We start from the raw sequence: 27,934 nt of genomic DNA, 5'->3' as shown, positions 1-27,934 counted from the left end.
CACCGCACCTACCTCATAGGCCCTTGTAAGCATTACACTGCTTGGTGCACGGAAGATGCTTCTGATGTGGGGCTGGACTTCTGATCGTTTTCCTTGATGGCTCTTTATCTTCACAATAGGCCTAGGGGTCAGACAGGGCAGGAATGATCATGCTTGTTCTACCAGAAGGAAACGGAGGCTCCAATAGGGAAAGGTGGCCTAAGGCCACCCAGCAAGACTATGGCACGCCTGGCCCAGAACCCAGGCTGCCCGCCTCCCATCTCAGTGCTACTGCCGCGCCAGTCACCTCTTCCCTGGCGTCACATTCCTCCTGGGAGACCTTGCCTCCAACTTTCCCCAGAGACTCCTGCCTCAGAACCTCCCTGGCAGGGCGGTCTGGCAGGGTCTAAGGTGCTGGGACAGGGCAGTGTGGTGACTTAGGGGTTGGGTGGGGCAAGGGGAGGTGCCCTGTCTGTGGCTGCTCATTCATCCAGAAGGCCCCATGTCCCCGTGGTGCTCATGGAGATGATGGTGTGATTTCCCCTTGACCTGGCTGTAACCTCCCAGGTCTTGCCCATGCCCCGCCCCATCTAACTCTTGCTGTCTGAGCCCGGGCACCAGTGACAGCCCCACCAGGGCTCAGAGGCCGGCTCTCCCTCCCCCTGTCCAGGACACTCTCGTTCCTGGGCATGAGCCTCTGCCTGGCCCTCATGTTCATCTGCTCCTGGTATTATGCCTTGGTGGCCATGCTCATTGCTGGGCTCATCTACAAGTATATCGAGTACCGTGGGTAAGCGCGGGGAAGTGGGGAGGGCTGGGTGAGACTGAGGGATGGGAGGAGGGGAGGAGGGGAGAGAGAGGGGTGATGAGCGCTGGGGGGGGGGCGGGCAGTAGGGGGGATGAGGCAGGAGGTGGGAGAAGATGTCACTAGAGTGGAGGGCAAAGGGTGATGGGGTGGGATGGGGAGGTACGGAAAGCAGCAGACCGAGGGGCTGAAGCTTTGAGAAATGAGGACGGCAGGAGCACCCTCCTTTCTGAGCCTGAGGTGGACGGTTCTGCGCTGGGGTGGCCACTTCAGGGTGTGCGGCTCTCGCTGACTCTCCTTGCCTTCCTGCCTCTTGTGGTCCCCCTTCCTGGCCCCAGGGCGGAGAAGGAGTGGGGCGATGGGATCCGAGGCCTGTCTCTCAGCGCTGCTCGCTACGCCCTGTTACGCCTAGAGGAAGGGCCCCCGCACACCAAGAACTGGAGGTCAGTGGTGGAGGCACAGGGTGAGGGCTCAGCGGGGGGGAGAGGCAGGGAGCAGGGCCTAACCCACCCCGCTTGCTTTGTTTTGCTGTTGCTGAGTGGTGGTCATCCTTGTCTGAACCCTTCCCACCTACAACACCGAGGTTGAGCTGAGTTCCAGACATTTGTTCTCCAAAACCCCACCCGCCATGCCAGTCTCCTGACCGTCTATCCATCCATCCATTCATTCCATCATGCGTTAGAAAACATATATGAATGCGTGGTCTATGCCCTGCCCCCTTCCTGTCTCTGGGGATGCAGTGAGCTCACAGTTCCGTGGACAAGGCAATGCACACAGACAGGTAAACGTAGTACCATGTAGCATTTGCTCTGGGAGAGGTGAATCATCCACTTGGAGAGTTACAGGGCCTCTTAGAAACCTCTAGATTAATAACAATCTCCATTTTATTCACATCTAGAGAAGGTCTCAGGGGTCATGGAAGGCAGAACTGGACCCAGAATCTTCACCTCCTGCCTCTCAGCCCAGGGTGCTTTCTTTTTTTTTTCTTTTAAATTTATTTATTTACTTTTGGCTGTGTTGGGTCTTCGTTTCTGTGCGAGGGCTCTCTCTAGTTGTGGCGAGCGGGGGGCTACTCTTCATCGCGGTGCACGGGCCTCTCACTATCGCGGCCTCTCTTGTTGCGGAGCACAGGCTCCAGACGCGCAGGCTCAGTAGTTGTGGCTCACGGGCCCGGTTGCTCCGCAGCGTGTGGGATCTTCCCGGATCAGGGCTCGAACCCGTGTCCCCTGCACTGGCAGGCAGATTCTCAACCACTGCGCCACCAGGGAAGCCCCCCAGGGTGCTTTCTGATTGCTCTGCAAGGCCAATCCCTCCTTCTTCTCCCTCAGGTTCATTTTGCTAAGAGTAAGGCCTGGAATGCTGAACTATGCCTAGGACATTGTTGGTTTGTCCTTGCTGATGTCTACTAAACTGGGCTTCCAGAGACCGGGGCTTTGCATAATTTGTCTGTGAATCCTCAAATGCTTAGCACAGGGTTTAGCCCAGAGTAGGTGTTTAGAGAATGCTATTAAATTGATGGGTGGCTGGCTGGCTGCAGTGGCTAAATGAATAAGGAAATGAACAGATAAATCAATGGGTAGATGGCTGAATGTGTATATGTATGGGAGGGTGTTTGGGTGAATAGGTCAATGTGAGAATGGATGGCGGTAGTCGGATGTATAGGTAAATTAACATGGATATGAGGGGATAACTGAAGGATAAAATGGGTGGGGGGGGGTGGATGGATACATGGGTGAGTGAGGTAGATGGAGGGATGGATGGGTGGGTAGATGGATAGATGTGTGGGAGATGGTTAGATGGCTTGATACTCAAGGAAATGGATGGATGGATGTGTAGGTGGATGGGTGGGTGGTGGGTGTACAGGTGGATAGGAGTATGGAGGTCGGGGGGTTAGTGAACTCACCGGTGTATGGCGTATGGGTGTATGAGTTTATGGTGGTTGGGTAGGTGGTGGATGAATCATGTGACCTCGCACCCTCTTCAGGCCGCAGCTGCTGGTGCTGGTGCGTGTGGACCAAGACCAGAACGTGGTACATCCACAGCTGCTCTCGCTGACCTCCCAGCTCAAGGCAGGGAAGGGCCTGACCATTGTGGGCTCTGTCCTTGAGGGCACCTTTCTGGACAACCATCCCCAGGCCCAGCGGGCGGAGGAGGTAAGTAGAGGCCCTGATGGGAGGGCGGAAGGATGCAGCCCTCAGGAAGACAGTCCTTGCTCCTTTCCACTTTCCCTCCTACCACCTTTGCCATCAGCTGGGGCTCAGGCTTTTCTGTCCTCTTCCTTAGAAGGAGTCCAAGGGCTCAGCAAGTGAGTTCCTTAGAATCCAACTCGCAGAACCAAAGAGGATCAGAGCCGGAAGTGCCCATTTTATGGATAAGGAAACTGAGGCTTAGAGAAGTCAGGTCATTTGCTTAAGGACAGAAAACGGAGACTCACATTAGAACTGCTAGACCCCTACTCCACCTGCCAAAGCATCAATCTTTTAAAGCGTTTTCACATAGGTGGACTCTTTGGGTCCCCACACCAAGTGGAGTCGGCAGGGTGAATGTCCCTGTTTAGCCCAGGGAGAAACAGAGGCCCAGAGAGGAAAAGCAGCTTGCTGGAAGTCACGAAGCTAGCTGGAAGCATGGTCAGGTTTGAACCCGAGTCCCTGACTCTGGGTCACCTGTTCTTGTTCCCATCCCCTGGTCCATGTCCACAGAGCAGTGTACACAGCCAGTGTGGGCTGGGGCAGCTGGGCTCTGCATTAAGCATCATTGACAGGTGTCTGGTGGGTGACAGAGGAAGTGGGTTCTGTCTGCGATTCAGGTCTCTCTCCCCTCGGGGCCATGGCTAGAAGTGGAGAGAGGAAAGGGGGCCTGAGGGAGGTGAGATGAGATGGGGAGGGGCACCCCTAATGGCTTGCGACAGTTGCTGTTTCTGCCTCACTGGGCCGTTCACACTGATCTGTCAGGGCCCAGGGCTGGAGGCCTCCACTGGTCCGTTTAATTCAACATGCAGTGGCTGCAAATGTGCTGTGTACCAGGCACTGGGCTAGGCCCCGGGGGACGTGGAGAGGTAGATGACCAAATCTCAGCCCTCAAGGTGGTCACAGGCTGGTGGGGAAGATAGAACATACACAGAAGGCTCTCAAACCCATCTGAGGTTAGAGTGAATAACTGCAGAGCAATAGAATGTGTTGAGTGTTTAGGATCTCTCAGGCTGTATATACTAAGCTCTACTCACATCGTGTTATGTCATCCACCCTCTTCCTGGACGAGGAAGCTGTCACGATGCCCATTTGACTGATGAGAAATCTGAGGCTCGTAGAGGGAGGTGATTTGCCCAACGTTGCTCTGCAGTTATTAACTCTAACGTAGCACCTGTCAACCTCAGGTGGGCTTGAGAGCCTTCTGTGTATGTTCTATCTTCCCCACCAGCCTGTGACCAGCTTGAGGGCTGGGGTTTGGTCTTGTGCCTCTCCATCTCCCCTGGGGCCTGGCCCGGTGCACAGTGCATACTCAGCCACTGCATGCTGAATTAAACATGCGGGGGCAGAGGTAGAAATAGGAGCCCTTTCTTTTTTTCTCTCTCTCTTTCTTTTTTATTTTTGGCTGCGCTGGGTCTTCGTTGCTGTGCGCAGGCTTTCTCTGGTTGCGGCGAGCGGGGGCTACTCTTCGTTGCGGTGTGTGGGCTTCTCATTGCAGTGGCTTCTCTTGTTGCGGAGCACGGGCTCTAGGCGCATGGGCTTCAGTAGTTGTGGCACGTGGGCTCAGCAGTTGTGGCATGCGGGCTCTAGAGCACAGGCTCAGTAGTTGTGGCGCACGGGCTTCGTTGCTCCGCGGCATGTGGGAGCTTCCCGGGCTAGGGCTCGAACCCGTGTCCCCTGCATTGGCAGGCGGATTCTTAACCACTGCATCACCAGGGAAGCCCAGGAGCCCTTTCTGTTTGACATCAGAGGCTTCGTTAAGAGTGTGAAGGATAGAGTCAGACCCCTGGACTTGAACATCTACAGTAACATCCAGTATCTGTATGGCCTGAAGCAAGTCTTAATTTCTCTGAGCCTCAATTTCCTTACTTATAAAGTGAGAGTAATAAGAACACTTCCCTCACCGTGCAGATTGAATGTGCGTTTTAAATGCACATTTAAAACTAACTTTTAAAAACTGTTAAAACCAAATTGTCTGGCTATGTAGACATGCTAACTTTTAAAAACTGTTAAAACCAAATTGTCTGGCTATGCAGAGGGGCCCAGTTTCATCGTGGTTTGGGTGGACGGGTGGTGTCTGAGGAAGGTGATGGTTGAGTTGGGCCAGGCGGGGTGTCATGGACAACGGGGTCGGCCGGGGAGGGGCTCCGGGTGGTGGGTGAGAGCTTGCAGGGGGACTGTGTGAGCAACGGCAGGGTGGTGGGAAGTGTGGTGTCCCAACATGAAGAGCTCTGACTGAGCAGTGAGGAACGGGGGCCAGAGGTTATGGGGTGCCAGAGGCCGACATGATCAGAGCTGAGCTTCAGGAACGGGGGCGCTGATGGCGGGGAGAGATGGGGGCTAGGGAGGCTGCAAGGGGCTGGGCAGGGCTAGGGAGGCCTGAGGCTGGTCCTTTCCTGAGCCCTCCCCTCCCCGCAGTCCATCCGGCGCCTGATGGAGGCAGAGAAGGTGAAGGGCTTCTGCCAGGTAGTGATCTCCTCCAACCTGCGAGATGGCGTGTCCCACCTGATTCAGTCTGGGGGCCTCGGGGGGCTGCAGCACAACACCGTGCTCGTTGGCTGGCCCCGAAACTGGCGGCAGAAGGAAGATCATCAGACGTGGAGGAACTTCATTGGTAAAGAAAGCTGTGTGGGCTCGGGGTGGTAGAGGGCTGGGTGGGGGTGGTTTTCCTTCTCTGGGCCTGGGGACCATTTCCCAGGCGGTAACAGGTATGGAGTCGGCATATGCAGGTGATGGCGTTCAAAGCCCCGCCATGTGCCAGGCACCGTGCGGGGAGCCCGGGGACTCAGGTGTGGAGGAGACGGTCGTGGCTCCGGCAGGGTTCACAACCATGGGAGGAAGACAGTGCAGGGAGTGGGAAGAGCTACAGCTTTGAAGTCGCTGAGGCCCCGGGTCTACATTCTCCCCTCTGGCCCTTCCTCGCTGTGTGACCGTTCGCAAGTGCCTCACCCTCCCTGAGCATCAGTTCCTTGGTAGTAGTGGGTGCTAAGTAATACAATAACTAACACTTACAGACTGGGTTCTGTGTGCCAGACAAGTGGAGGCTTTCTCTCATTCTCTCAGCAGGCCTGTGAGGGCTAGGCGTTGCTGCCTCCTTTTTACTGGTGTGAAACTGAGGCACGGAGAGATTAAGGTCACGCAGCTGGTAAACCCTGAGGCGGCTTTATCGGTAGAGCCTAGTTAAAAGCTAGCTGGGAGGATTAAGTGAGCCCTGCATGGTCGGAGTGCTTAATCAGAAAGGGCAGGGGTTGTTAGCACCACTTGAATGGTGGGGAAACGGAGGCCCGGAGAGGCTTCCCCAAATTCAAACAAGCGACCGAGGCCCTGACTCCGCAGCCCAAGGCCAAGGCGGGATGGGGTGGGGGTGGGGTGCTGGGTGCCAGAAGGGGATCAGGGTCACTGTTTTTACCGTCTGGCCATATCTTCGGTCTCCTCCAGAGCTGGTCCGGGAAACCACGGCCGGTCACCTGGCCCTGCTGGTCACCAAGAACGTCTCCATGTTTCCTGGTAACGCGGAGCGCTTCTCGGAGGGCAGCATCGACGTCTGGTGGATTGTGCACGACGGGGGCATGCTCATGCTGCTGCCCTTCCTGCTGCGGCACCACAAGGTGTGCGTGCGCGTGCGCGTGCGTGCGCGAGCGTGCGTGCGTGAGCGAGCGTGCGTGCGTGAGCGTCCGCGGGTTTGTGTGCCCGTGCCCACATCCATGCGCAGGGTTTCTGAGCTCCGGAAGGGGTCAGCGTCCACGTGAGCTCCTGGGAAGGGGCTCCAATCCCCTCCTTAATTCTGAGGTGCTGGGAACTGAAGGCGTCTCCCCTTGCAGATGTCCTTGAATTATAAAGGAGAGCAATGTTTAACTCAAGCGAGTGATGATTTAATGAGGGGACCCCTCATCTACGCAGAGGCGTTTTTGTAGGGAGTGGCCGCTGAGATAGAGGATTGGGGGGGCTGCATGTATGCGTGGGAAGTGTGTGGGAAGGGTGAGGGACAGGGTCCTGTCTACGTTCTGGCCCTGGGTCTCCGCACTGCATCTGGGCTGGACCTTTCTGGGTCCCCTTCACCCCTCCAGGTTTGGCGGAAGTGCAAGATGCGAATCTTCACTGTGGCCCAGATGGACGACAATAGCATCCAGATGAAGAAGGATTTGACCACATTTCTGTACCATTTACGTATCACCGCGGAGGTCGAAGTGGTGGAGATGGTGAGTCCCTGGGAGCCACCTCTGAGGTTTTGGAGTCCCTTCTAGACTCTTTCCCCTTGGCCCCAGAACCAAATGGGGAACCCCAACTCCCATCAGCTTGTGATGCTGGATCCCTTCCCTGCATCCACTTTTTAGCCTCTCACATATTCACCCGAGAGCCCATCCATCCATCCATCCATACACCCTTCTCTCCTTCATAAGAATAGCCACGTCTAATAATGCTTACTACATGTGAGGCACTGTACTATGCACTTTATGTATATTACTTCTCACAGCAATCAATGAAATAGATACAATTATCAGCATTTCCATTTTACATATTAGGCAGTTGAGGCACAGAAAGGTTAAGTAATTTGCCCGGAACACACACTGAGTGGCAGGGCCAGGATTCAACCCCAAGCAGACTGGCTCTAGAGTCCATGCTCCTCGCACTTACACTCTACAGCCTCTTGTCTGTCCACTCCTCTCAGCTTATGTATCCATTTACCCATCTCTCTGTGTATTCGTTAACCCACCCACCTATCAATTAATGTATATATTCACTCACTCATCCATTCATCCATGTACATAATTCATTCATCTCTGTCCTTTTCATATTTCTCCCCCCTCTCCATTCACCCAGGTAATTAATTAATCCACTCATTCATTAATCCACCCATTCATTCGCCCTGTCCTGTGCTTGGCTGAGGGAATGAGCCGCATTGCCTTCAAAGAGCATCGTCCTCTGCTTTGTCCTTGCCTCCCACAACTGTTGATTAAACTAGGTCATTGGATAGGGAAACCCTAGGTTGGTAGAAAGAAGGGGGCCTGCCTCCCTCCCCTTGGCTTTGCGCCTAAGCTCAGAGCTCATACTTTTCCCCTCTTTCCCCTCCTCCACGCCATCCCCACCCCTGCCTGCCCACAGCATGAGAGCGACATCTCCGCTTACACCTACGAGAAGACGTTGGTGATGGAGCAGCGTTCCCAGATCCTCAAGCAGATGCATTTAACCAAGAATGAACGGGAGCGGGAGGTGAGGTCACCCCAGCTGGGCTCGGAGAGTCTCAAGCTGCTGCCAGCTCTGGGTGTGCACAGGTTTGGGATGGCCCACTCCTAGCCATTGGCACTGCCACCTTCTGGCACTGGGTTCCCCAGCAGCAGGGGTACACACAGCAGCTGCATCTCTCAAGACTCCCAGCCAGGAGGCAGAGGGGCTTTGGCATGCGTGACACATCTTCCGCTCACTATGTGACTTCTGGGGCCCAAGGGAGAATAGTGGATGTTAAATATGTATATGGACGATGATTCCTCAGGGGCGTAGGCTGCCAGTGTGGGGGACAAGGGATTATGTGATAGACCCTCAGAGTCTTAGAGAGTGGGTAACAGATGGATAGTTCAGGATGCAGCTGATGATGAGAGTTGGGGGCAAACCTCCAACTGGGTTCTCAGGGGTACCAATGATGAGCTCTCATGGGGTGTGGGTGTAAGATCTCCCCAGTGTGGGTAATGTGGGACCACTAGCCCTCTGGCATTTGAATGAAAGCCCCACCCCAGGGAATGGGGTCCTTGGGGCAATGAGCTATGGTACCCTGGGGGTTGGGGACGGAAGAGATCTTGGAGGTGGGTGACAGTAAAATTGTAAGAAACGGCATGTGCTCTGACCAGTCAGAACTGGCACGGGACCATAGTGCTAAGGTAGAGCCCAGCTGGACCAGGTGTTAACCCTTTGGTTGCTGGATAGTGGAGAGGTCAGGGGTACTGGAGAGGGGTTGGAGTGGCCAGGTCAGTGGCGGCAATAGCTATTTGATGTGGAAGCATTGCAATAGTTTAACAGCTGGTAGGGGTCCTGAAACTGCACATCCTGGCTGAACATCAGCTCTGGGGGTAGCTCTTTGCAGGGCATGGGTAGTGATTTCCAGCAGAGCTGGCACCAACATGTGTCACTCCCTAGATCCAGAGTATCACAGATGAGTCTCGGGGCTCAATCAGGAGAAAGAATCCAGCCAACACTCGGCTCCGCCTCAACGTCCCAGAAGAGACAGCTGGTGACAGCGAGGAGAAGCCGGAAGAGGAGGTATGGGGGGGGGGCGTGGTTTGGCTCCAGCCAGTGGGAGCAGGAACTTTGGCCTCCAAAGGAGTCATATGCTGTCCCTTCTTTTATCCTCAGGTGCAGCTGATCCATGACCAGAGTGCTCCCAGCTGCCCCAGCAGCTCACCGTCCCCGGGGGAGGAGCCCGAACGAGAGGGTGAGGCAGATCCAGAGAAAGTGCATCTCACCTGGACCAAGGACAAATCTGTGGCGGAGAAGAACAAGGGCCCCAGTCCTGTCTCCTCAGAGGGCATCAAGGACTTCTTCAGCATGAAGCCGTACGGGCCTGGGGGCTAAGGGCTAGGGTCTGGGGTGAGCCTACAGGGTCCTTGCTCCCCAGGGCAGAGCAAATGAGCAGAAGGGGTCCTGGCCTGGTAGTCGGAAGAGCCAGCCCAGACCTTGTCCTGGTTTCCCCATCTGAGGGCTCAGATTGGGCTTGACTGCTAAGGGTCAGAACTCCCAGGTGCAGGCAGTGGAAAGGCGAAGCCTGCGGGGCTGGGAGAGCGGGACCAGTTAGCACACAGGGTGGTTGATGGTGGCTCAAGTAGTCCTCAGCTTCTCCTGCTTTTTCTGACCCCTCTCTTTTTCTTCCTCTCTTTGCTTCTCTTATGTTTCCTGAAGGGAGTGGGAGAACTTGTAAGTGCTTCAGAATTTTTAACTTCTCACCTAGGTTGGCCAGGGTCCCTCCTCTTCTCACTCCACCATGAACCCTCAGTTCGTACCCCTGACCTCTGGGGTCTCCGAATAGCCCAGCCTGGAGAAGTCTAGGGTTGGAGGTCCCTGGCTTGCAAGGACTAGATCCCAGCAGCCCAGTGCTGGAGTGGGGGTCGGGGGCTGGAAGGGCGACTGGATCCAACTCTCCCCTCTCCCAGCCTTACGTGCTCTCCTCCCTCCCTCCCTCCCTCCCTCAGGAACCAGTCCAACGTACGGCGCATGCACACCGCTGTGCGGCTGAACGAGGTCATCGTCAAGAAATCCCGGGACGCCAAGCTTGTTTTGCTCAACATGCCTGGGCCTCCCCGCAACCGTAACGGTGACGAAAATTGTATCCTGGGCTTAAAATTGGGAGGAAGGGGGAGGTGGACGTCAGGGGATTTAGGTCCTGGCCCTGGGAAGGAAGAGTTGAGCCGGGTCTGCTTCAGAATTAGCACCGCGGACAGGGACGCGAACCCAGCGTTCCCCTGGCGCCCAACACGCACGACCCTAATTCCATCGGGAGGGAAGGGGACGGTCTTTCTCCTTGACGGGCGCTCAGACATGGAGTTCCTCGAGGTCCTCACCGAACACCTGGACCGGGTGATGCTGGTCCGCGGCGGCGGCCGCGAGGTCATCACCATCTACTCCTGAGAGCCAGGACCTGCCACCCGGGCCCGAGCGCGTCCGGCCCGCGCGGCCCCGGAGCCCTCGCCGCGCCCCCCGCCGCTGTCACCGTTTACATACAGACCCTGTGCCCGCGCCCTGGCCCCCTTCCCCGCTGCCTGAAGCCTGGAGGCCACGTCGGTAAGGGCTGCTTGGAGAGGACCGCCCCGCGCGGAGACCAGAGCCCCGAGCGCCCCGTTGGCGCGTCGCCCTGTCGGCCCCGGCTGCCCTTTTTCTAAGCCCGGCCTCGCCCCGCCGGAGGAGACGCTGCAATAAAGGTCGGAGGAGGCGCAGAGAGGAGCGGAGCTGGGGCTTTGAGGACCCCCGGTAGTCCGCGCGGCCCCTTCCCTCTCTTCCCACGCCCCGCCCCGTCCTCGCTCTGCACCCCTCCCCCGGCGGCCCGGAGGGCGCGGGGTGGGGAGGCTGCGCTCCGCCGTCTACGTCACTTGTCTTCGCGCGGCCGCAGGTGCCGGCCGGCCGAGCCTATACATAGTGTACAGGAGACATCGCGTGTATTTTTAACGTCCCCATATTTCTGTGACTAGAAGCGCAACGGACTTCTCGCCACTGTCGAGCTCTCCCGCTGGGGGTGCCCAGGGAAGGCGGAGGCCTCGGGAGGCTGGGTTTTCCTTGACGTCCGAGAGTTTGAGAGCAAAAGTGCTTTAGGCCCAGGCGGGAGTCGTGGTCCCTCGACACCCCCTCGACGTCTCCTCACCCTTTCCGCGCGCCCTTGGCTTCCGACCCTTCCCTCTAGTTCTTCTCGGAGACGAAGTGAGACAAGTGTCCCGCTTTTCCTGGATTCGCCTCCCAGCGGAGTGAGCTTCCACTGTGGCTGCAGAGACGGGCGCAGCCTCTTCTCATCGGCTCTTATGCAAGCTGGGGCCAGGATAGGGGAGGGGCGCTCCTCAAGGAAGAGAAACCGAAAGAGGCCCTCGCCCCACCGAGGAAGCCCCGCCCCGGTGCCTTCGCTGGGGGAGCAGGCGTCTCTCCTCAATCGGCTTGTCGCCTGCTCCCCCTATCCCATGGCTCTTCGCCAAAGACTGAAATTGGGGAGCTGGAGGGCGTCCCTTCCCCTGGAGTTTCCTCCCTGGGACAGATCAGGGAGGCGGGGGCGGTTCTGGGTTGGGGGCCGGACCCGCCGGGGATGCCCCAGCGCTGTCCCTGATGTTCCCTCCTGTCTCCATCTGGCAGCTCTGGCCTCGGGGGACCCAGCCGCCTTCTCCGCGTCCCGGGGCCCGGCCTCGCTGCCTCTAGCTGCGTCTCCCAGGCACCTGGGCGTGGGGGAGGGCTGGAGTCGCCATGTGCTTTGCTCTTAGCGCCTCTCTGCCTTCCTCCAACTAGGACCCAAGGCCTTTGGCTTCTCTAACACCAGTCCTTGGCGCTTCTGCTCCGCCAGCCCGGTTGGAGGTGCCCTCTACCCTTAGGGAAACCGCATTGGCCGGGCTCCCTTCCCCCAGGGCACCTTTCTAAGGGGGGGCAGGCACTGCATGCTCGTTCCAGCGCCCTCTGGGACTGGGTACAGTTCCTTCAGCCCCAGGGCCCTGAACTTTGCACCTAGTTAGACATCCTGCCCACCTCCCAGAGCTGAGGCTTACTGGGTACTCCTGACCTCACCACCTCCTTTCCTTTGAGCCCAAGGCGGAGCTGGCGCTGGTGCCACCTAGACTGGGCCAGGTGTGGCTGGAGGTAGGTTTGGATGTCTGCCGCTTAGGCCAAGGCCCCTCTGAAATTTGATCCGGGGGCTGGATAGATTCTTCCGGGTAGTAATCAGAAGTCGGAGGTATTAGACACCAGCACTCCTCACCCTCATCCTCCAAAGAACCTCCCTCTGACAGACGCAGCTGGGTCTAGCCTTCTGGGGGTCTGAGCACTGCTGGGCTGAAGTGGTGGGCTAGGCAGAAGGGAAAGGGGGTATATTAACATCAGTTAGGGAACCAAAGTTGCACTATCTGGGCCTAGACTGTCTGGTTGGCAAGAGCAGTTTCCGTTGATGAAAACAGACATCCCACAACAAAACCCAAGTTTTCTGTGCTACATGTGCAATATTTGTTATGAACGTTATCACATGTCACTCATCAAATTATCTTTATAACCATGTAGCTAGATGTTTCATGTCCATTCAAGTGACTTTTATTCTGAGTGCAATATTTCAATAGCCTTGTAGTGATAACTAGTGTTGCTTTTGTTTTAGACGATCTATGTGCAGGGCAATGCAATGAAGTTGAAAACCCTTGTAAATAGGAGAGGTTGCAAACCAAATCAAGAGTATTTATTACTATTATTAGGCCTGCCATTAACTTTCCGTGTGTTTCAGTATTCTGCATTCTGCCTCAGTACCGATCCTGTGTTCTCTGTGCCAATATGAAAAGGAGAGGGTTGGTTCTTTCCTTTATTGTTGAATGCTCCCATTTAATGCTTTATAGCTTTTATGTATTAATTTTTTAGACTCCCGTCTGCACAAAATGCAATAAAAATAATTTTATTATACCCTTCACAGCCTGAGGTGTGCTGTTTGGACACTCCAGGGGGAAGAATTAGTAGGTGGGAAGAGGGGTATTAAAGGTGGCCCTCCAGGAGGATCCTAGACTCTTAATCAGAAACACTGACCACCACTCCAGGTGGGTTGCCTAGTGTACTGATAGTTCTGGGGCCCTGTCCTAGAGGGACAAAGGCACTAGCAGCAGGGGCACTGCACCCACATCTCCTATGAGATGGAGGGCACTTCTAGGTCAGGCTCAGCACAGTCAGCATCCTGGTCCCTAATCCACTGGAGGCCTTGTGCCAGTCACTTCACCACACCCACTCCAAGTTTCCTCACAGGGCTCTCTATTAAATGCTCTCCAGAGCTCCTACCTGTGACTCTGCTTCTGCCAACTCCTTGCATAATGGGCTGGACAGAGGGCGGCAACTGAGACAAAATCAAAACAGTAGAGTACCCCACTCTCCACTCGCCCTTGGCCAGAAATGGCTTCTTCACAAGTCCTGTTTTCCTTTCCTAGAATAAGAGGACAAGCCTCTGACACAATGCAAGTCTGCCACAAACAAGGATGTTTACATAGCATTATAATTAACCAGCAGGCTTTTGCTCTGAACTGTACCAGGTGAGCTGCATAAGAGAAGCTAAGGTTAAAAGGTTTTGAGGCCTGACTGCAGACTCATGGCAGACGGAAACCAGTTAGTGCTCTGTCCAGGAACCTCACCTTCAAACTCTGGGAAGGAATGGTCACAAAGAGGCCCTGCGGATATTCACACCCCAAAAAAGACAACACAGCTTTCACTTTTTTGTTTTAATTAAAAAGTAATCATCTCATCTTATTAACAACACAAAAGTTCCAAAGAGGAAAAAAAACACTATATAACACAAACAGGTCAGAACATAAAATGCTGCCATCTGGGGACCTTGAGTTTTTGAAACCACTGTTTACTCAGCCACTGGCAGGGACTCAGGTGAAGTCACTGCTCTCCCTCGTTTCTGCCAGGGGCCCCTTGAGACCGATCCACAAGGCTCTAATGAGCACTATCCCTAGGGAGAGGGCAGCTTCGTTTCCATGCAGAGCAGCAGCCAGAAGTCCTCCCTCTAGTAACTTCACTCTGGCTCAAAAAATTATGAACAGCCTCCTGTATCAAGAACATGTCCAGCTACCAAACGTCTGACATCAAAATGGTCCCTATCTCCTGCTGCTTAGAAAACTGAACAAGAGCCTGATTTTTGAGCCAGAGCTCAAAGCCATCACTGAAGAAAATGGGTGTTCACTGCCAGAGTCTAGAGTTGCCTTCTCAGAGCCGATTCCATGAAACTACAACTGGTGAGGGAGAGGCTAACAGAAATATTAGGGGGTAAGAGTGGCTGGGGCCCAGATTCAGTTTATGTTAAACTGCTGGTGACTGGAGCTGTGCAGTCCACGGGAGATCTTTCATTGAAATGAAAGCCAAAAAGAAAAAAACAGAAAACCAAAAACCAACAACCCTGGGTCAGGCAGAAAAGCAGCCGGCTTGGCCACTCCTCAACAACTCCAGTAGCTGAGTAGCCAGCCGGCTTCTGAGTCCTCAAGCAGACCCCACGTTATGTGGGATGGGGTAAGAGGACACCGTGCCCACCAAGCCCAACCTGCTGCTCTGGAACCCTACACAGGAGCTACAGGCAGGAGCTCGAGCTCTGGTGGGCCTGTGCGAGGCTGGACACCCGTGGTAGGTTCAGAATGAACAAAGGCAGTGGCTCTCAACATGAAAATGCTACCCCAAACTCACCCAGCTGCCGCTCGGCTGCTTCTTCCTCCCCCGCCCCACGTCTAGCTGACAGAGAGACAACTGAAATACAAATGGAGCCCAGACACCTATACTGCCCATGACCCCAGAGATATTTACTTTCTACCAAAAAAACCCACAAGAAAACAAAAACAAATCCCCCCAAACCCCCACCCCACCACCACCAAAATACACCTCCAGTGCAGTATAAACTCGGACTCTGGAAGGGGTAAGCAACATAGCCTTGGGCAGAAGAGAGCAGATGGTAGAAACTTATGACATTCGATGTGGACCTGGATAGGTGTAGAGAACATCTTCCAAATAACTCTATTTAGAACGCAATAGGTGGGAGGCCAGAGGAAGAGGGGACCAGGGGTAGTTGAGATTTAGCCTCAGTAATGCCTCTGGTATGATCCCATGGGGGCCTGGGGCCGCCCCACCTGTGCTGTGGTCTGGCTAACCAGGTGGGAGAGAGCAGGGCCACTCTGGATCAGAGTGTCCAGAGCCTTCTGTACACTTGGATTGTCAAAGTTGATACCTGTGGAAGACACGGGCCTCTGGCTAGCCAAGTTGCTGGCGGGCGCCAGGCGAGTGGAAGGCTGGCCAAAGAGCCCCTGGGAAGGAGCCCCAGGCCTGGGGCCCATGTTCCGAGCAGATCCTGCCTGTCCCAAAATGTTTGGAGGCTGATTGCCAGAGGCCTGTGATCTTTGCTGAGGCTGGCTGTTCGCTGCTATGGAAAAATTCTGGTTCTGGGTGTTTCCGGCAGCAACTGAGGGGGATGAAGAGCTGCTATTGGCCGCAACCGTGCCACTATTGAAGAGGCTGAGGATTTTGGCCTGAAGCTCTTGCTGGGAGGTGGGGGGTGCCGCTGGAGTGGATGTAGCAGAGGGGAGCACTTGGCCACTCTGGAGCGGTTGGGAGCTTGGCTGTGTCTTCAACGAGGCACCCGAGGTCGCCCCGAGTGGCTGACGGGAAATCGGGCCTAGAAGACAGAAGGAGGAGGTATCTGGTTGAAAGTACCCTCCACAGGCAGGAGGCTTAGCAGCCCAGGGAAGAACAACAATCACTGATCACATCAATCACATAGTACACAGACGATAACATCAATTTCCCAAAGGGGCCACTTCATGGTATGTGCTGTTCCCAGAAAACAGCTTCGTTCCTCCAGACAACTACTTAAAGAAAGAAGGGAGTCCACCTTGGTTCCCAGGGAGCCAGCATACTAGCCCACCCACCCCATTAACTACAGGGATCAGAATTCGGAGCCCATATCTTAAGGTATCATGACACCAGCATGGATGGCCCATGGGAGAGCCCAAGGGATGCGCTCATTTCCCTTGCCCGCCCCGAAGAGCCCTGGGCCCCCCCCCCCCCAACAGGGCCTGGGGATTAGAGAAATGCAGAGTCAGAACTTCACCTCGGCCCTGCCACGTAGCTCACCAGGCAGAGAGTCGGCGCTGCTCCTCATCAGCCGCTCCTTCCGCTCTCGAAGGTAGTTGATGATCTTGTCAGTCTCTTCAGCAGTGAGGTACCTGTTGTCGGCCAGCAGGTTGATGAGGCTCTGGATGGCTGGAGGGTGCCCCCCGCGCAGTCCCTCCTCAGGGCCTCCCCGCTCTCTTTCCTGGAGGAGGGCTTCATCGGCCATCTTGGCTGCCTGTCTGGCAATCTCCTCGCGTTCCTTCTCCCGGCACTCATTCTTATAGCGCTCATAATTTCTTGCCACCAGCACCATGGCATCTGCCTGGGGCATGTTGCGATGCTCTGTAGGAGGGAATGACATGAGTTATTTTCTCCCGTGACAGACTTGAGTGCCCACCTCCCGGACTCCACCAAGCCCTTCCTAACCTCAAATGAGCAAGAAAACCATTTCAGCGACAACAAGCCTTGGGATGGGGATGGGGAGAGGTTGGGAGAGGAGGGGGATGAAGGCTGGGAAGATAGGTGAATGGATTTCTTTGGTGGGCAACAGACACCCTTGTACAGAGCTAGTTCTTTGGGGAATTCTTAGATCACAGACATGCAGTAAAAACCAAAGAAACATGACAGTCTCTCACAGATTCAAAAAGACCATGTGGAGAATAACCACAGGAGGCAGGCCACGGGGGTCCAAAAAGCCCTTCTGTAAAGCCTGGCTCTCTACTGTGCTCCTAAGGATAGAGCTGTTTTTTAAATTCATCAGTTCAAAGGTTACGGATTAAGATCAAATTGTGACCCTAAATAACCTCCTCTCCTCACCTCTGGGCAACAATGATTTACAGGGTTGTGAGAAGACTTCTCAGCACTTGATATAAATGTCTTCACACATCTTGAGGACTGTTCCTTAGAAAGACAAATGACCCGCTGGAGAGGCTTCTACACTCTATCCTTATGGGTAAAACTGGTGGGGCAAATAGACAGCCCCAGGGTGGTGGGAAAAGCAAAAGGTTTGTGCTGTGACAGCAAGCAATGAGCAGGGAATCAGCTGGCTGAGTCTCAACGATCTGGGAGCAAAGGACTAAAAGCTACTTCAGGGAAGGACTTCAAAGAACCTACTCTGGGCCTCCAGGAGCTCAGGGCCTCCTCCCTGTTCTCACAGCCCCTCCACCCACTTCTTTAGCACACTTACAAAGAGTATCCTAATTGCCTGTTGTATGCTTTGTCCCTCATTAGAAAATCTGGTGAAAGCAAGGACTCTATTGCATTCAGTGTAGTATGTGCCAGAGCTGCGCTGGAGCTGGCCCTCACTGGTGAGAGCAGACTGTGTGCATCCCTTCCCAACTTGCCCTGAAGTGACTTCATGTTGGTAGCTTGATATAGAACACAGTGGGAGTATTTACACCATGGAAATCAGCAAATGCTATAAACCACACCGCCCCCCAACCCCAGAACTGCTTGTTAAACATTTGCCAGCACATCACTGTATATACCTAAGTGCTAATTATAATGTCATATACAGCAGGCCCAGAACTGTATCCAGTGAAAGAATATCAGACGACTAAATGACTATGCAAGTCTCTGCCGTGCACTTATAAAAGGGCCCTACCACATTTGAGCTCAAATACATTTGCTTAAAACCTGAGTAAGGCATAAAAACATTAATGGACTAGTGACTACTGAAATTCTGACCCGCTTGGGCCTCCATACCTTGTGGGGTTCCAAACATGATGTTGACTGTACAGGAGCGGTGAATCTGGTGTTGCTGGGTGATGACAATAGCAAAGGGAGACCCTCCCCTGCTAACATCCTCCAAGGCTTGTGACAGTGACACCTCTGTGTTGAGGAAGATCAAGTCCACTACCATGCCTAGGTCTCGAACCTTCCGCCCCACAGATTCAGCATAATCTCTGTAGAAACAAACAGGATCCAGGTGAGCACTCCCTGACCAACTCCCAATCTGCACACTGTGGCACCTCAGCTAGCTGTGTGAGCTCCTATGAAGACTTCAAATCCTAGCTCTACCAGTGTCTCCCTAGCGCCCTCTTCAGGCTCCAAGAATCTAGACCAATTCCTTCTCTATACTGGCTCAGAATGGTCACTCATAGAGTTGCCAACAGCACAGTATTTAGTACCCAGGTCCTTCTCTTGATTCTCTAGTCTGATGGTCATTCCTAAACACCATCCTGACGCCTAAGACTTGTAACACATGTCCGTCTTTGTAGAGGCTGCACAACATAGTGGGAAAAGCATGGGTTTTAAATGCAAGAAAGACAGGTTTGGATCCTACCACTAACATTTACTTGCAAAGTTGAAGCTTTAAGCAAGTCCCTTTACCTCTTACAAACTTCAGTCTCTTTACCAGTCAGACAGGATTAATATGGCTCAGCTCATACGTCACTTCCTTGACTTTCTCTGCAATCTAAATCAGATCCTTGATATATTTCTTATAAGACACATCACCAATACATTTATTTCTGTCATTTGTCCACTAGGGTATAAGCTCCACAAGAAGAAGGGGCCATGTGTGTTTGCTTATTAGCATTACAGCTCCAGGACCTAGCACCTGTCATACATAGAAAAAATTTGATGAGTGAATACACATGAAACAGGATTACTGTGAAGATTAAAAAAATTATTTAAGTGCCTAGCATGTAGTAGTATGGAGTAGGTGCTCAGAAAATGACATTATCATGAGTCAAAAGGCGGGGGGCAAAAAAAAAAAGCCAACTGCAAGTTAAAGCAGCATCTGTTTCTAAACAAGGCAGCCCAGAGCCTGTGAATGCTGCCTGCTGCTTGGTGTCTCAACACCTATTTCCCTAGTCTCTGCCTTGAAATCAGCTCTTTAACCCCAAACTGCTAGAAAATACACGAAGCTATTTACTAACCACTTGGGGAAAGGGAACATAGCTACTCTCAAACTTGCAAGCCACTATATACTCCCTTCTACACCTCTGCTCTGCTTCTTCAAGGGAAGAATGTGAAACAGAGGTAGAGTAAAACACTGCTATGAACTCTGGCTTGGCTAGCATGGTTACCTAACAGCTCTGCAAAGCCATGGCACTTCACAAGAAAAGCCTGGCTCTTGGCTGACAAATGCAGAGACGTATGCCTTCCAAAATACTGGGGATTCGGTGCTGTCTCACAGAGGCGACATTTATTGCTTTGCCTGACCAGCATATATTCCCCTCTTTGATTTTCCTTGGGAAGGCACCCCTTTCCCACTCAGTCCACATGGTTCCACAGGGCTAATGCCACTTTTAGCTTTGGGGGTGGGCACATGACCTAGCCCTGGCCAATCAGGGCATCCCAGCACTGCTGGTCAGAGTGATAGTTCAGGGATGGGAAAGTAAGCCTGGGAAATCCAAAGAGAAACAATTCCAGGACTTCAGGTGGAAGCAATGGGAAAGAGCAGCTCTCTTTCCACTGGTTTGCTGAGCTAAGAAGATACATGTCTAGAGCCAGTGCTGTTCTGCCTTTTTGAGTAGAAAGCTTGTCTGAAAGTGAAGGCAACAGAGAGACTAAATCTTTATGACAGTGTGACCCTGGTATATGTGGCCATGCCTGAACTTCCCAGTCAAGCAAACTAAAAATTTCCCTTTGGGCCTAAGCCAGTTTGCAATGGGTCTTCTGTCACCTACAAGTGAAAGAACCCTGGTTAACACAGTATAACAATGCCAGAGTACACAGCCCAAGTTAAGTGGGTACAGCTGCCAAAGAACCTGAATTTCTCTTCTGATCCTTCTCCTCACTCAGTAAAAATATCCAAAGGGTTCTTACTTAGTCTGCTTGTTGACCACAATCACAGAACAATCAACAGGCCTCTCAGCATCAAAGCGTCTCTGGATTTCCTCAAAATACTGACGATAAAGCTCTTCTCTACGCCGTTCCTCACGTTTCAAACGCTCTGCAGGATGACACCAAAGAAAACTGAAACACGGACCGTGCCTTTCTATAAAAATAAGTCACAGGCCTTATTTTCAATCCTAAACTACTTGTAGGCAAAGGTCATAACACACACACACACACACACACACACTTCTCTGAATTAATCCTCTAGACTACCTCCTAAAAATAACCCTTATTAATATTATTATAATTATTTTTTGCAGTACGCGGGCCTCTCACTGCTGTGGCCTCTCCCGTTGCGGAGCACAGGCTCTGGACGCGCAGGCTCAGCAGCCATGGCTCACAGGCCCAGCCGCTCCGCAGCACGTGGGATCCTCCCGGACCAGGGCACGAACCCGCGTCCCCTGCATTGGCAGGCGGAGTCCCAACCACTGCGCCACCAGGGAAGCCCAACCCTTATTACTGTTTTTTACTATTATAAATTCATTGAAATGGAATGATTGGATTAAATGGCATGGTTGTTTTAATCTCATACATGCTGCCAAAATGCCCTCTAGAAAGGCTGTTACTAATTTATCCTTTCACAGGGGTGGAGCACCTAAGTGCCATTTCTCCACATCTTAGTCAACATTGAGTATTGTCATTAAAAAAAACCAAAAACCAAACCAAAAAAACCTCCTGCCAACTTGATAGGTAAAAGATGGTATTTCATTATTATTCTAATTTTCATCTGGGGGACAACTATTTAAGTCCCCTATTGACAGGTAATTGTAATTTTTTAAAAAATCAGGCAGTAAACAAACAAACACAAACCCCCCACCAACCAAACAAACAAAATCAGACAGTAAAGTATAACTTTTGTAACAAATTAAAAATGAGGTTTTTGGACTTCCCTGGTGGCACAGTGGTTAAGAGTCCGCCTGCCAATGCAGGGGATGCGGGTTCGGGCCCTGGTTCAGGAGGATCCCACATGCCGCGGAGCAGCTAAGCCCGTGAGCCAAAACTACTGAGTCTGTGCTCTAGAGCCCACGAGCCACAACTACTAGCCCACATGCCACAACTGCTGGGGCCCGTGCACCTGGAGCCTGTGCTCTGCAACGAGAAGCCACTGCAGTGAGAAGCCCACACACTGCAACGAAGAGTGACCCCTGCTTGCTGCAACTAGAGAAAGCCTGAGAGCAGCAATGAAGACCCAACGCAGTGAAAAAGAGAGAGGGGGGGAGAGGGGGAGAGGAGAGAGAGGTGGGAGGAGAAGAAAGCGGGGGGGGAGAGGAGAGGGGGAGAGAGAGAGAGAGAGAGAAAGACAGAGAGAAAGAAAGAGAAAGAAAGAAAGGAAGGAAGGAAGGGAGGAAGAAAGGGAGGAAGAAAGAAAGGAAGAAAGAAAAAAAGAGGTTCTTGACTTGACCAGGTGTAAAACAATCTAAAAATCTTTAAAGATGTATTGAATATGCTGAGAAAATCAAGGCTTTTATCAATAAAAAACATGTTTGTCTTTACCTAAAAAGTAGATGCTGTTAGGAAAAAATTATAAATAAAACAAAAGCCCCCACATACTACATAGGTAATGCAAACAGTTTTAGTTACTTGGTCAATAAGCAAAAAAAAAAAGCAAACGACCTCTTCTGCTCCCATCTTTTGTTCATTTCTTTTCTTATTGCTGGAATTTCGTATTTATTTCTCCTTGTTCGATGACTAAACCAGATGATGGTACTACTTCGCATTTAAAAAATGATTTTCAAGCTGAATGTTCTCTACACATGAAGAGGATATTTGTATTTCTTCGTTTTGTGAATTGCTTAGCCAAGTCATTAGCCCCTTTCCAGTTGGTTATTAGCTTCCACCTTCTTTTGTAAAGTGTCCTACCAGTGCTAAGTGCTGTTTCCGCTACTTTACCTTTTGCACGAGACTGACTTTCTGGGCCTGGAGGGCCTCGTCCGTCAAAGCTGTCTCTGTAACGGTCAAAGTAAGAGTCATCCTTCCTCCTGCAATAGTCATCCATTCGCAGGTATCGGTCGTAAGAGCCTTCTCTCCTGAAAAGTTAAAGAAATGTGCGCAAAGTTAAAAGTCTTATCCTGCAAAAATCAAATACAGAGAATTCTTCAAGACCCAGTTGTCTGCGAGGAAGTAAAGCACAGTACGGCATAGGACTTAGGGATCAGACAAACAAAATTAGTAACTGGGACTCACTGCTTATCAGCTCTGTGGCTGGGACTGAGTTAACCTACCTTCCAAAATGACTGGGAGGATGTACAGAAAGCTCTCAGCATAAAGTAAGCTCCCTGGCCTAAAGTAAATACAAAATAACTGGTAGTAATCATTGATATTAGTTTTGAGGAACCATTCCATGCCCCCACCCCAAGCCTCCTTCCCTGTGCTTTTGAAAAGTTATGGTTAAAAACCAAACAAAAAAATCCATATAAATAATTTTTCATCATCCCGAACAGAAACTCAACCCCCTCTGCTGTTACTTTGTCTCTAAGAATTTGCCTTTTCTAAATACTTCATATAAGTGAAAACATGTATCTGTCTTTTGTGTCTGTCGGGCTTATTTCACATAGCATAATGTTTTCAAGGACCATCAAGGTTGTAGCAGGTGTCAGAATTACCTTTCTTTTTATGGCTGAATAATATTGTTTTATGGATATATCACATTTTTTTGGTCCATCTATCAATGGACATTTGAATTGTGTCTACCTTCTGGCTACTGTGAATAGTGTTGCTATGTACATTCACATTCATCTGTGTAAGTTCCTCTTTTCAATTCTTTTGGATACATATTCAGGAGTGGAACTGATAGATCATTAATTCTACTATATTTAACTTTTTGAGGAACCGCCAAACTTTTTCACAGTGGCCATACTATACATTCCCACCAGCAATGTATGAGGATTCCAGTTTCTCCACACCTCGCCAACACTTTTTAAAAAAAATTAATTATTATAGCCATCCTAGTAGGTATGAAGTGGTATCTCATCATGGCTTTAATTTGCATTTCTCTGATAACTAAGTATGTCAAGCATCTTTTCATGTATTTATTGGCCTTTGTGCATCTTCCCTGCAGTTTTGCATGGCCAAAACAATTTGTACTCCATCTTTTTTTCCATTTGCACAATGCTGCCTTTCAGACGCCACAAGGAGAGACCGGGATTCACTCACTAAGCACAGTTCAACATCATTCACACATTCACCAAATACTTATTAAGCAGCATATCTACCATTTGATAGACATTGGAAATATAGGGCTGATAAAGTCATTGCTATACAGAGCTTTTCATTAGTTCAGCAGAACACACATAAAAAAGACTATTACAAAAAAACCAAGCAGAACAGCTGTACAGGTACCTGTACATGGGATCTCGGGAGTCTCTCATATCTCTGTATCTGTCGTACATGGGGTCCCGGTGATCTCGAAAATCCCTAGAGTCTCTTAGGTCACGAAAGTCTCTAGGATCCCTCATGTCCCGAGCATCACGCATACTCCTGCTGTCTCTGTGATCCCGAATGTCTCTGCTCTCTCTGTGGTCCCGCAAATCTCGGGGGTCTCGCATGTCTCTGCTATCTCGAGCATCCCGGCCATTTCTGCCATCCCTGGGCTCTCTTCTTGGACTTCCTCGAATGGGGGAACGATCACGTCTTGTATCTCGGCTGTCTCCAAAACCATATGGATCCCTGTGGGAGGTAGCAAGAAGATGCTAAGACAAAGAAATTGAAGTAGCCAACCTTTCAGCTCTTTATTGGAGGAAGCCCCCACCCTCCAAGCATTTTTCTCTAAAATACAGCAGTCAGTGAGAACATGATTAAAATTTTAAGGATAGTTACCATCTGGTCAGCAAATAAAGACTAGTAGGTTCTAGAATCTCAAAAGATTAGGATATTGAGGGAAGAATGTATGATCCAGAGTCAAAGGTTCTGACTGGGATCATAGTGTTTATCAGGCTTCAGGGGGTAATTCAGTATTCTGTATACATGTCAAACTATCATCTCTATCTCAACAGGTTTTCAAAGTGAAAGTGTCTTCCCCCAGAAGCTATTTCCTCCCATCAGACTTGATCGAAAGAGACTTTAAAAGGGGCGGAACGTTGCGTGTGCATGTGTGTGTGTCATAATAAGGGGCAAGACTCATGAAGAAAAAATGAGCAAATGGCACCATCTCATACAATAACGGTGATCAAAGGCGTTGTCCTTAAAGTACAGAAAACGTCACTTAAAACATCTAGCAGGATTAATCAAATTAAGGGGAAAAAAGAAAGAAGTACAATATGAGACATAAGAGTCAGGTACAGGAACACTCGGTTTCTCTACCTTAACATACTTATTGAGAAGTGGTCTCTCTCAGTCTGAGATTTATGTAGAACCTGGTTCCTTTTTGCCAAGGTGTTTTTTGTTTGTTTTTTAAAAAACAAAAACAAGAAAAACAACAACAACAACAGTATTTGAAGTCACAGGTATGTTTGGCCTGATCTGCTTCAATATGCTTCATGAGACATTCCACCCAACTGGGAACTCGTCCCCAACCTATCTAAAATTAAACTTCTTATTCAACCCAACCAGGCCCAGACTGACTTTTTCATTTCTGCCTAAAATCATCTTCCCATTTACCATGGTTTAAGTTCTTGAAAGTTAACTGATTTTTCTTCTCTATCCCCATTAAGTCACTTGAATCCTGTTTGTTTTTCTGTTCATTCTCATTGGATTTCTAAGTTCAATCCAAACTCTTATTTTTATGCTGGCACCACCGAAGAGTTTCCAAAAAATAAAACCAAAACCCCATCTTCCAGATTTCAATTCATTCAGCAAATACCAGATTAACCATCTGAATTTCCACCTGTTACCAACTGCAGCTTGGCTATCACGTTTCTGGGCACCCTTCCCTAACAGATCTGGCCCCTTTGCATTTATTATTTCTCCCCCATTTCTTGATCTAACCTCCTTAGTTCTACTTAAGCTGTTCTTATGACTTAACTCACACTATGCATCTCAGTAGTTCTGTTCATACGGCTTTTCAACATGGAATGTACTTCCTGCACTAACTCAGGTATCACCCAATCCTCAAAGGCAAGTAAGTTCATGTCCAATGTCTTCCAAGAAATCTCTAATCTCTAGTAACCCCTGATCTCTCCTCCTGCTAAACTCTTAGAGCACTTACTATTTCTATTACTCATCTTGATCTGGTTTATTACCTTTTTACGACGTCTTCTTGTGCGACCCACTTTAAGGATTACCTCCTCCGTAAATTAACCTGCCCTGAACTCTTGATCTTTTCCAACAAATATGCTCCTCCTCCATTCTTTTCCATCTCATCTACCTACTCAGTTGCTCAAGCCAGGAAACTGGATGTCATCCTTTCTTTAAAGTCGCATCCACTCTTCCAATCACATTTCCAAATTCTGTTAACTCTTTCTCGGAAATTGATATCCATTCTGCCCGTTTCTTTACCTCTATAAGGTACCGCTGAAGGCCAACCCCAAACCATCTCTCCCCAAAACCACAGCAAGAGCCTTCTAAAGTAGTCTCCTCACCTCTCCTCTTGCCTGTTTCCCAATCTTTCTCCAGATTACTCTAAAGTGATCTTTTACATACATAAAACCCTTCACTGGCTTCCCACAGTATTTTGAATTCAGTCTAAAATCTCTACTGAGGCTACTAAGATTCTCCCTGGCCTTGGCTCTTGTCTTCTCCAACCTAGTCTCACCTTCTCCCTAGTTCACCACTTTCTTACCATACTGACCTTTCAGCTATAACTAGCCAAGGTTTTTCCTGATGCCTCTACTTGAGTAGCAGGAATGAATCCATACTCATTTTCCAGGTCTCAAGCTTAAGTATCCCTTACTCCCTGATTCTGTTAGTTTAAAAGTTTATCTTCTGTCCCTAAATCCTGGCCACTTTCTCAAAGCACTTTGTTTTCACTCATTTATCACAATTTGACGTCATTTATCACAATTTGACGTCACGTATCAATTTACTTGTTTAATGTCTGTTTGCCCTACTAGACTGTAAGTCCATGAGGACAAGGTCTGTCAGTTTCACTCTCCATGATAAAGCCACCACATTGGTTTATATTGTCTGGCATGTAGCAGACGCTCCATGAATATGTTAAATGAGTCTTGCTCTGCACACATTTCTACTGCTGCACTTATCATACTGTTCTGTAGTTATTTGTTTACCAAACAGTAAGCTCTTCCGAATGCTTTGTAGCCATAGGACACAGAAAAGAGTTCAGTAAATGTTTAATGAATTGTTCAACTAAAATGTAAGCCTCTCAAGAGCAGGCATCATGTTTTCTTTATAGTTTTGTCATCTACCATGACTACACATGAGGCCCTCAGCTTGGAAGAAAACCTCAATTTCACTTCATCCACATGGTCACAGCAAAAACAATTTAAATGCCAATTCTGCTTCTATGAAAAGTCCTTGTCATATGTTTTAAGGCTCACAAGTACTCCTGATTTGTGGGAGCAAACATATGGGAGACTAGAGAATTTAAATGAGGACAGCTAAACATTTTTCCTATTAAAATAAAGTGCAGAATAACCAAGATTCTTACTTCAACTTTTATTATGTCACATAAATCCGCCTAACACGTGTAACATCTGATCTAGTGTATAATGTGCGCAAATCCCCAGGATCTAACGGGAAGGGACAATTGTAAAGTATTTCTGGATTAATGATCAGCAGATAAACCTGCCTTGGGGAGCAGTTAGAAACAGTTATTAGAGATGGAATCAGATTTCAAGTGTTCTCTGGCAATCAAGGCTGAAAGGGATCATGAACCTGACAGACCACAGACCACACACAAAGCCGTGAGCTGGTGAAAACAGGGGTGGGGACAGGGGAACACCATGTCAGAGCATGTTTTTCACAGACTTAGGATAATTATAAATGCCATTATTTGGTGCTCATTCTTTTGAATCCACTGAAATACCTTACTCACCTGTCAAGAGTTTATTTATCCCTGGAGGTTGACCATAACACCCTAGATTCCCAAAATCTGGGTTCGTGCCTCCAGTTTGAGAAGGCAAGCACTCTCCTCCCCTCAATAAATCTAAAGTCTGAGTGCAACAAAACTACAAATTTCCCCTCAATTACCTTCTGGGTAAAAATGTAGAAGAGATGATATTCACATGGGGAAAAACCAAAGGAGTGGTAGAAGAACGGACAGAGAAGATAGTAATTCTCTAAAATGAAAAGGCAAAGCTTTTTTCCTTTCTGCAGAAGATGAGCAGTATGGCAGACTGCTGCTCTTCTGGAGACAAAAACAAAAAGCCCTTCAAGGTCACTTTAGAACCCAAACAAAGAACTCCCCAGAACAAAAGGGTTCCTGCTTCTGGCCCCAACATCTTTCTCAAAGCAAGAACTGGGTAACAAAAAGGTGGTATACAGTGTGCAGGATCCAGAGTGCCGCAAGGATGAAGCCTGCTGAATGAGATGCTTGACCTCAGATAACAAGTGGGTTAGAAGTAAGTTTCTGGAGAATACGGTTCACTATATCATCCCACAGTACCAGAGGTGTTTAACTGGAGACCAATGCATTGTACCCTCAGGTACTAGGTCACTAGAGGCTAAAAAGAAACTGAATAGTAGTTAAAGAAATGTCAGAACCAGAGTCCACAAACTTGTGGAGGCAAGTGATAAAAACCACTAAAATTCTGTTGCAAATTCCTCAGCTATTCAGCAGGAGGGGGGGAAAGGCCAAACACTCTTTGCCTTGAGAGAAATAAAGTCACACCATTTGGAAACATCTGAGAGGTAAGGAGGGATGGGTGAAGGGAAAAACCATGGCAAGCGAGGTGCTTCTAGTAGAAGTGCTTCTCTTCCTGGGGATGATAGGGGT

The 27,934-nt window shown here is 50.3% G+C and overlaps 2 protein-coding genes across 9 annotated transcripts in view; one reads left to right on the top strand and one right to left on the bottom strand.

The window, feature by feature from the left end:
• The window catches only part of SLC12A5 (solute carrier family 12 member 5), a 37,899-nt gene extending 24,811 nt beyond the window's left edge, over positions 1-13,088 (top strand). For 3 of the 5 annotated variants that reach the window (XM_059037745.2, XM_067013271.1, XM_059037746.2), the window contains exons 15-26: positions 650-769; positions 1,123-1,227; positions 2,769-2,937; positions 5,389-5,584; positions 6,409-6,578; positions 7,038-7,169; positions 8,074-8,181; positions 9,100-9,222; positions 9,316-9,515; positions 9,859-9,873; positions 10,149-10,282; positions 10,493-13,088. In XM_059037745.2, coding sequence (XP_058893728.1) covers positions 650-769; positions 1,123-1,227; positions 2,769-2,937; positions 5,389-5,584; positions 6,409-6,578; positions 7,038-7,169; positions 8,074-8,181; positions 9,100-9,222; positions 9,316-9,515; positions 9,859-9,873; positions 10,149-10,282; positions 10,493-10,584 — 1,564 coding nt within the window. In that variant the 3' untranslated portion in view covers positions 10,585-13,088. The remainder of the gene's footprint in view (positions 1-649; positions 770-1,122; positions 1,228-2,768; positions 2,938-5,388; positions 5,585-6,408; positions 6,579-7,037; positions 7,170-8,073; positions 8,182-9,099; positions 9,223-9,315; positions 9,516-9,858; positions 9,874-10,148; positions 10,283-10,492) is intronic. The other 2 variants (XM_067013269.1, XM_067013270.1) reach the window with 1 other exon arrangement.
• Positions 13,089-13,868: 780 nt separating this feature from the next.
• Positions 13,869-27,934, bottom strand: part of NCOA5 (nuclear receptor coactivator 5) — a 30,656-nt gene continuing 16,590 nt past the window's right edge. For 2 of the 4 annotated variants that reach the window (XM_059037782.2, XM_059037783.2), the window contains 6 exons: positions 23,446-23,772; positions 21,997-22,133; positions 20,035-20,161; positions 17,965-18,164; positions 16,282-16,602; positions 13,869-15,823 (listed from right to left, as the gene is read on the bottom strand). In XM_059037782.2, coding sequence (XP_058893765.1) covers positions 15,234-15,823; positions 16,282-16,602; positions 17,965-18,164; positions 20,035-20,161; positions 21,997-22,133; positions 23,446-23,772 — 1,702 coding nt within the window. In that variant the 3' untranslated portion in view covers positions 13,869-15,233. Of the gene's footprint in view, positions 15,824-16,258; positions 16,603-17,964; positions 18,165-20,034; positions 20,162-21,996; positions 22,134-23,445; positions 23,773-27,934 lie in introns of all 4 variants that reach the window. The other 2 variants (XM_059037786.2, XM_067013272.1) reach the window with 1 other exon arrangement.

This window comes from Kogia breviceps, chromosome 14, assembly GCF_026419965.1.
Source record: "Kogia breviceps isolate mKogBre1 chromosome 14, mKogBre1 haplotype 1, whole genome shotgun sequence".
NCBI classification, from domain to species: Eukaryota; Metazoa; Chordata; class Mammalia; order Artiodactyla; family Physeteridae; genus Kogia; species Kogia breviceps.
The sequence above is the reverse complement of the archived record's forward strand: the minus strand, read 5'-3'. Positions and strand labels throughout refer to the sequence as shown.